At 53.8% G+C, this 8995-nt stretch overlaps 2 protein-coding genes across 2 annotated transcripts in view; both read left to right on the forward strand.

The window, feature by feature from the left end:
* The first annotated feature begins 918 nt into the window (after nt 1-918).
* Nucleotides 919-6728, forward strand: RSG1 (REM2 and RAB-like small GTPase 1). The gene is made up of 5 exons (XM_011939879.1): nt 919-1709; nt 4623-4775; nt 5397-5521; nt 5770-5906; nt 6119-6728. The coding sequence occupies exons 1-5, from the start codon at nt 1598-1600 to the stop codon at nt 6366-6368; spliced, it is 777 nt and encodes a 258-aa protein (XP_011795269.1). The 5' UTR covers nt 919-1597; the 3' UTR covers nt 6369-6728.
* Nucleotides 6729-8421: 1693 nt separating this feature from the next.
* The window catches only part of ANO7P1, a 14006-nt gene continuing 13432 nt past the window's right edge, over nt 8422-8995 (forward strand). The window contains exon 1 of the mRNA XM_011939941.1: nt 8422-8528. Coding sequence (XP_011795331.1) covers nt 8422-8528 — 107 coding nt within the window. The remainder of the gene's footprint in view (nt 8529-8995) is intronic.

Consider the following 8995-nt stretch of genomic DNA (forward strand, 5'->3'; position numbering starts at 1 on the left):
TTTTGTAGAGACAGGGTCTTACTATGTTGCCCAGGTTGGTCGTGAACTCCTGAGCTTAAGCAATCTGCCTGCCTCGGCTTCCCAAAGTGCTGGGATTACAGGCGTGAGCCACACACCAAACCAGCTGTGGGTTCTGAGTCGGTTTCACGCTGACTAGCTGTGCAGTGTGACCTCAGACAAGTCATATTATGTTTCTGAATGTCTTCATCATTACAAGAGGGTAATACTATTTATACAGGTTTGTTTATAGAATTAAATCAGGTGACCTCTGTAAAGCTCCCAGTGTCTGGCATTTTGGTGGCCTTCGGTAAAGCTTAACTCCTAGATTATTCCTTTCAAAGCAGTGATTTGCCCTACTTGAAGGCATTGCGGGAAGATAATGGTAAAAATTAAATGTAATAGACAAACTCTCAGTAATGACCCACCTGTACCCTTTCCAAACAATGGGCATTTACTGAGCACCCACCTTCTGGGTAACAGGCCTGGTATCCAGTGCTGGAAGGGTGGAGGGGAGCTCAGAGTTTCAGAGCTGAAAAGTCAGCCCCAGGAGGGCAGTGACTTCTTGCTGGCCACTGTATTCCCAGCCCTTAGAATGGGCCAGGCACATAGTAGGTGCTCAGTATTTGTTGAATGAATGAATGAATGAATGAATGAATGAATGAATGAAAAATACAATCCAGCGGGCCTCTGACTCTTTTTTTAAAAGTTGAGCTAAGTCCCTTGACCTCTCTGAGCTGGTGTGTGTCCCCATCAGTGAAGCTAGAGATGTTTAAGTCATCTCGAGATCCTGCCGAGCAGGATTAATATAGAGCAATAATATTAATAATAGCTACAGTCATAACTAAACATGGAGCACTGCTATGGAGGGAATAACATGTTACGTCCACGTTATGGAAGAGGAAACTAAGACACAGAGAAGCATGGAAGGCTCCTGGAGAAGGGGGGGTTTCAAGATGTTTTGGAAGAAAAACTGGGGATCAGACGGAGTAGCAGAGAAGAGGATCCACGACCCACAGGAAAAGGCCTTATCCAGCGCCGTCGCGCGGCCCTGCCTGCGGACGTTGTAGGGGGGACGAACGCAGCCCGGAACCCGCCCAATCCAGCCTCCGGCGTCTCCATGGCAACAACCTCTGCACATGCGCCGCGAGCACCGGCGCCTGAGCTGCCAGCACGAGCAGAAGCCGGACGCAGGCGGGGCGGAAGCGGGCCTGGCGGGCTGGGGCGATGGGCGCGCGGGTGGGCGTTTAAAGGGGCCTTCGGCACCCGGGTTGTTTCGCCGCCGGGAATGCTGACGGTGAGGGCTAGGTAGCCCCGGGAGTTGGGATCTAGAAGGTAGAGGAGAAGCAGGGCTGTCTGACCCCCGGAGGTGACAAGGGGAGAGGGGCTGGATAAATACCTTCGCTAGGCAGTGATGGGATGACTATCCCCAGGGAGCACTGCGGAGGAGAGAGGCAACTGAGGGACTGCACTTTCTGGTACCCACCGGGAGAGTCAGCAGTTAAGAGGGATCACAGGCCCGGCTTGGTACGGTCACCCCCCTTCCCACTCCCTGGTCTCAGCATTCTGCCACTTCCCTACCCCGTCGCGGTGCCCAGCCATGGCCAGACCTCCCGTGCCCGGTTCGGTGGTTGTCCCAAACTGGCACGAAAGTGCCGAGGGCAAGGAGTACCTGGCTTGCATTCTGCGCAAGAACCGCCGGCGGGTGTTTGGTAAGTGCCTCCCCCTTTCCTCCAGCCTGCCACTTGTCTCTCCCTGCCAGTGTCACCTGTTGCTCTCTGAAGAGAGCAGAGAGGCAGGGCAGTGAGAGCCTGCTGCAGTCTTCAGCAGTCTTCAGCCTGGGGGACTGAAAGCCCTATCTCTGGGACTCCCCACCCCTAAGTCTCCTTAGAGCTAATTCCATCGTCAGAGCCAGGAACGTGGAAACAGCAGAAACCCTGCCAGCAACCACTGTCACCAGAGATGCAGTTGATTGAGCTCTCCGCTGGTGCCAGGCCCTCTGTTGGGCACATTACACAGTGCACGCCCATTTAACCTCTCAACAGCACATGGTACAGACTTGGCTAATATCACACCCTAATAGAGGTGAGCCTCTTCCATGTCCTGCTGTCTCTAGGATGAGACACTAGTGTTCCCCACCACTGAACTGCCTGGGTGAGTTAGTTCAGTGAAACTGACTCACCCAGGCAGGGCCTGGCTGACAGGCTGGCAAAGGTGCCTGGAATCAGCTGTGGAGTACAGTTCTGGGCAGGAGAAGCAAGGTGCCAGAAAGCTTAAGACCAGAGAGTGAGATAGCTAGAACCAAAATTTGTGAATAAGTCAACTGTTTGTTTTTTTAAAAAAAATTACACTAGATTCAAAATACGACCCTCGAGAAGGCTGGGCCTGGTGGCTCACGCCTGTAATCCCAGCACTTTGGGAGGCCAAGGTGGGCAGATCACCTGAGGTCAGGAGTTCAAGACCAGCCTGGCCAACATGGCGAAACCCTGTCTTTACTAAAAATACAAAAATTAGCCAGGCATGGTGGTGCACATCTATAATCCCAGCTACTGGGAGGCTGAGGCAGGAGAATCACTTGAACCCGGGAGGTGGAGGTTGCAGTGAGCCGAGATTGTGCCACTGCACTCCAGCCTGGGTGACAAAAGCGAAACTCCATTTCAAAAGAAAAAAAAAAGCCCTCGATTATGGCCACTGTCCCTTTAATCCCATGATGGCTGGTAACACTGTATTTGGGGTCACACATACCCAGGTAAGTGACCCAGGCTCCACCACTGCTAGCTGTATGACTAGGGATAAGTGAACTCTAGCCTCAAGTCCTTCTGTAAAATGGGGATAATCACAGTATTTATCCCATAGAGGTCCTGGGGAAATTCATAAGGAGTGTGTTTATAACATACTGAGCAAGGTCTGGCATACAGTGGGTGTTCACTGAAGGTTGGTTATTGTATTTATTTTGCATTTAGTTGTGTTGAGTGGAAGAGAATTAAGAAAGGTCGAGCTGATTTTCTGGGGACATCGTAGAATCCACTGACCATATTATCTATACCACAGATAGGATCAAACAGCCGTAACTTAGAGGAATGGCAGTGATGGCTTTTAATTTTTGTGTTTTTACTTTAACCACAGACATTTGGGTTTTTTTCTTTTTTTTAACAGCTGGGTTTATGCACCTGAATGTATCATTCAGTGGTTGTCATGCAGGCCCCACAAGAAACGTTGAGAGCAGCTAGTAAATAACTATCAACAGACTGACTATAATCACTTAGGCCAGTCTCTTTGTATCCCAAACTTCTATAAAATTGGGTTGAGTATTAAGAGCCACAGATGGGGCTGGGCGCGGTGTCTCACACCTGTAATCCCAGCACTTTGGAAGGCTGAGGCAGGCAGATCACCTGAGGTTGGGAGTTCGAGATCAGCCTGACCAACATGGAGAAACCCCCTGGGGTTTGAAACCCCCTGGTACAAAATTAGCCAGGCATGGTGGCACATGCCTGTAATCCCAGTTACTCGGGAGGCTGAGGCAGGAGAATCACTTGAACCCAGGAGGCTGAAGTTGCAGTGAGCTGAGATCATGCCATTGCACTCCAACCTGGGCAACAAGAGCGAAACTCCATCTCAAAAAAAAAAAAAAAAAGAACCACAGATGGTTGGTTAGCCCTGAAGAAGCCATTAGAAATGAGATTGTCCTTGGTTGTCCTTGGCTGCATGTGGTGGCTCATGCCTGTAGTCCCAGCACTTTCAGAGGCCAAGGTGGGAGGATTGATTGAACCCAGGAGCTCAAGACCAGCCTGAGCAACACAGTGAGACCCCATCCCTATTAAAAAATAGAAAGTAAAGAAAAAAATAAAACTAAATAAATGAGATTGTCCAGCCCAGGATCTGATGGGGCAAGTGCAGGATTTACCCCCGTCTTAGTTCATTTTATGCTGCTATAACAGAATACCACACTCTGAGTTATTTATTTATTTATATTTTTTTGAGACAAAGTTTCACTCTGTCGCCCAGGCTGGAGTGCAGTGGTGTGATCTTGGCTTAGCAACTTTCACCTCCCAGGTTCAAGCAATTCTCCTGCCTCAGCCTCCCAAGAAGCTGGGATTATAGGCACACATCACCACACCCAGCTAATTTTTTGTATTTTTTTTGTAGAGATGGAGTTTCACCATGTTGGCCAGGCTGGTCTTGAACTCCTGACCTCAGGTGATGCGCCCGCCTTGGCCTCCCAAAGTGTTGGGATTACAGGTGTAAGTCACTGCACCTGGCCTCCTCTGGGTAATTTATAATGAACAGAAGTTTATTTAGCTCATGGTTCTGGAGGCTGGGAAGTCTAAGAATATGGCAGTGGCATCTGGAAAGGGCCTTCATGCTGTGTCATCCCATGGGCAGAAGGCAGAAGGGCAACAGCAAGACAGCAAGACGCACCCAAACTGGCTTTTATAACAAACCCACTGCCCCAATGACAACATTAATCCATTTAGGAGAGCAGAACACTCGAGCTGATCACCTCGTATTAGGCCCGACTTCCTAACACTGCTGCATTGGGGATTAAGTTTCCAACACATGAACTTTGGGGGACACCTTCAAACCACAGCACCCTTTGACCCTGCCTGGCTCCCTTTTTGCCCTAGGGCTGCTTGAGCGGCCAGTGCTGCCGCCACCTTTGTCCATCGACACTGCCAGCTACAAGATCTTTGTGTCTGGGAAGAGTGGTGTGGGCAAGACGGCGCTGGTGGCCAAGCTGGCTGGCCTGGAGGTGCCTGTGGTGCACCACGAGACCACTGGTGAGTGGGACCTCAATCCTTTGCCCATCCTGGGAGGCCCTCCTTGGGGGTGGAGGCAAGAACCTGGCCCTGGACCACACAAGCCAGGGTTGATACCCAGCTCCACCTCTTACTCTGTATCCTTGGAAAGTCACTCCACCTCTCTGAGCCCACATGGGCTCCTTGGTCCCAAAGGAATAATAGTACCTACCCCACAGGGTTGTTGTGTGGTTGCCAACAGAGGTGGTGGTGGTAACATGCCTAGCATCAAGCTATGCTCAAGGCAGATGCTCAGGAAATGCTAATCTTGCTTTCTTGTTTCTCACCACTGGATGCTGATTGTTCTACCATGTTGAAACATCTCCCAGTGTCCTGGGCCCTTTGGGTCTCCCTGGACATACAAACGAAACTGCTTTGTCATAGCTAGGGCTGCATCTTCCTGGTATACCAGAGTCTCCTCCAGGGCTGGTCTCTGTTTCTCCCATCAGACTGAATTCTCCCGGGTCAAGGACTGGGCTGCCCTCATCAAACTGGGGACCCATCAGGGCAGGGATGTATCTCTTCTTCCTATTCCTTCCTGGCCCCCTATTCCTCCATCCCCACCTCTCCCATGCTGAATGGCTTACCCTGGCTCCCCCTCAGGCATCCAGACCACCGTGGTATTTTGGCCAGCCAAGCTGCAGGCCAACGGCCGTGTCGTCATGTTTCGTTTTGAGTTCTGGGACTGTGGAGAGTCTGCACTCAAAAAGTTCGATCATATGCTCCCGGTGAGCAGGCATATGGGCCTGGGTGGGCTCTGCCAGGGGCTGGTTGGGTAGTAATGAGCTCAAGGCACTGCTCAGAGATCTGAGCTGGCACTGGAGACTGAGTCCCAGCCCATGCTTGTCCTAGGACCAGCCACTCCGTGCCCTGGGCCTCAGTTTCCCAATCTGTGAAAGGAGGGATTATTCCTGATTCTTCTCAGGGCCCTGCAGTTGATGAGAGGTGATATGGTTATATGCCTCTCCATCACCAGGCTTGCATGGAGAACACAGATGCCTTCCTCTTCCTCTTCTCCTTCACTGACCGTGCCTCCTTTGAAGACCTCCCTGGACAGCTGGCCCGCGTAGCAGGTGAGGCCCCTGGTGTCGTCAGGATGGTCATCGGCTCCAAGTATCCTTTGGATACCCTCGGCAAGTCATGGAGCAAGGGGGTCAGGGGCCCAGCCTCTGCCCAGGCATGGAATTCAGCACCTGGGCTTTTACTTAAAGGGTACAGCATGGCTACCCCAGCTCCTAGGTGTGGGCTCCAGGGAGGAGGGAGAGGCAGGGTCTGATGGGGGGTTGTGCAGAGGCACCCAGCCAAGCTCCTTGACCCTCCTCCAGATTTGACCAGTACATGCACACAGACGTGCCTGAGCGGGACCTCACAGCCTTTCGGCAGGCCTGGGAGCTGCCCCTGCTACGGGTGAAGAGTGTGCCAGGGCGGCGGCTGGCTGATGGGCGCACGTTGGATGGGCGGGCTGGGCTGGCTGACGTTGCCCACGTACTCAACGGCCTTGCTGAACAGCTGTGGCACCAGGACCAGGTGGCAGCTGGCCTGCTTCCCAACCCCCCAGAGAGTGCTCCTGAATGAATAACGAGTGGGTGCTTGTGATCCCACCCCCAACCCTCAGGTCTCGACATAGGGCCTGAGGCTGAGGCAGGAACATGGGTCCCATCTGGAGGACTAGCCAGCATGACCTGATACAGAGGATGTGGCCGGAGAAGGCTGGCCCCCAAGCAGCGCTTTCCTTGCAGAATTCGTGGCAGGGAGGTGGGGAACAAGGCCCTGAGCTCAAACATCTCCCACGGCCTTTCCCCCTTTGGCAGCACCCATGGAGGGTGACTGGAAGAAGGGGTGCCTCTCAAGTGACTTCAATCAAGAACCTGTATTGGTTGAAGTGACACCATCTGTTGTAACAGATAAACTCTGAAATCCCAGTGCTGAACTCCATGTGTTCATTCTTGCATAGGCCTCGGCTCAGGAGGAGGCGACACAGACCCAGCCCCGGAGACCCTGTCCAGCTGCGCTAGGGCATCAGCACCCAGTCAGCAGCCAGGGAGTGAGTGCAGGTGGGAGGTGGCCCCCAGCTTTCTGTGGACCAGGCCCAGGGTGGCACCTCATTCTGCCCACATTCCAGAGGCCAGCACCCAGCAGTCATGTAGTCATGTGGCACTGCGGGGGAGGCTGGGACATGGAGTCCACCTGTGAGTCCAGGAGTCAAGCCCGTCGCTCTGCAGGGCCTTTCTTTTTCTTTCTTTCTTTTTTTCTTTTCAGAGTCTTGCTCTATGGCACAGGTTGGAGTACAGTGGTGCAATCTCAGCTCACTGCAACCTACACCTCCTGGGTTCAAGCGATTCTCCTACCTCAGCCTCCCGAGTAGCTAGGATTACAGTCGCCAACCACCATGCCCAGCGAATTTTTGTATTTTTAGTAGGGATGGGGTCTCACTATGTTGGCCAGGTCTCAAACTCCTGACCTCAAATAATCTGCCCGCCACAGCCTCCCAAAGTACTGGGATTACAGGCGCGAGCCACCGCACCTGGCCTGCAATGCCTTTCTTGATCATGAAGCTGTCAGGCCAGGCTTAGGATAAGAGTCCTGGCAGCCCAGGGGCACCCGAAAGCAGCACCATGCAAGGCCAAGGACCATCCCAGTGGGGGTCAGAGCGTGAGCTGGCCTGAGAGGCAGCTTTGTCCCATGGGAGGCCATCAAGGACAGGAGCCGGGAGGGGAGTGAGTAGGCCCAGCCTTGTGTCTTGGCCCTGCCCCATAAGCCAGAAACACTGGTGAAAGTAGGCTAAGGAGGATGAGGGGAAGGCCCCAGGGAAAGGGGCCTTTATACGATCCCCTCCAATGAGCCCCTGCCCAGCCCCATAGATGAACCCCTGGGCTGAGGCCTGGCTTGCGTCTGGCTCAAAGCAGAGTGTCCCCAAAGCCATCTGACTCCTGGAACTCTGTAGCTCTGCCCAGGCCCCACTCACACAGTATGACCTGTGCTCACACACACCTGCACTAGGACGAAAGCACTTTCCACTCCTGCCTGCTGGCACACACAGGAGGTCCAGACTCACCTGTCCTGATGCCTGCACCCAAGCACACTGCTCACATGCCCATCCATACTGCCAGCCTGTCCTCCCTGGGTACTGCCACCTACGTTTGTCAACCCTTCCAGGGTCTGGGCCAGAGGAAGGACTGATTCCAGCACCTTCTCACCACTGACTAAGGCTTAGAGCTCAGGCCCTGCACTTATCCCACATCCCAAGAAGGAATGTCCCTGGACGGGACCCCAGCCTCAGAGCCTGCAGGCCAGCTCCCACTCCTGCAGCCCTCAGCCCTGCTTCCAGGTGGATCTGTCCATGTCCCCCTCTGTCCTTAACTCCAGGAGACCTTAGCTCACCTGGGCAGCAATGGAGTGGAGGGTAGGGCCCAGAAGGCAGCCCCAGGCCTGACTGTGGGCCTCCAGCTACAGGCATTTGTGCTTAGGAACCACCTACCCCACATCCCAGCCGGTCATCTCTGGGCATAAACCACCCCCCCACCCCCCCGCCCCAGAAAGGAGGCTTCCTGTCCCTCTTGGGCACCAGCTCAGCCAAAAGCCAGAAAGCTGTCTGGAGCATAACCTGATCCCCCCTCCCTGCCCCACCATGGCAAGGCAGGGCAGTCTTCTCCTGGCTGGCACTGCTCTGGTCAGAGAATTGACCCTCATCCACCTTTACACCAAACAAGAGGTATCTCCCTGGGTGAGGACAAAGTGGGGAGGGCAACAGGGCTGGGGCTTAGAGCCCCTCCACCAGCCATCCAGGGCTGCCTTCTCAGCTCCTCCCAGCGCAACCCCGGTGCCACTTCAGCATTTAGTAGGCCACCCCCGGGGCCTCCATCACCACAGTGCAGAACTGGAAGCCACAATGCTTTGAATAGTCGGCGCCTGTGCCTCCTGGGAGGTCTCTGGGCAGCCCTGTGGAGAGTGGGTGAGAGGAGAGCGTGTTCTTACATGCACGTGTTCAGGCTGATGGCATGGGACTGTGACCTGTCTGGTCACACAGGGCCTCAAACTCCAAGGAGCCCCACACCTGGTTTAATGCTCTGCCATTGCCCTCTTGCTGATGCCCTTCTTATTTTTTTAGAGACAGGGTCTTGCTGTGTCACCCAGGCTGGAGTGCAGTGGCACAATCATCACTCACTGCAGCCTCGAACTCCTGGGCTCTTGTGATCCTCTCC

This window comes from Colobus angolensis, unplaced genomic scaffold (genome assembly GCF_000951035.1).
Source record: "Colobus angolensis palliatus isolate OR3802 unplaced genomic scaffold, Cang.pa_1.0 Scaffold185, whole genome shotgun sequence".
In the NCBI taxonomy this organism is placed as follows: Eukaryota; Metazoa; Chordata; class Mammalia; order Primates; family Cercopithecidae; genus Colobus; species Colobus angolensis.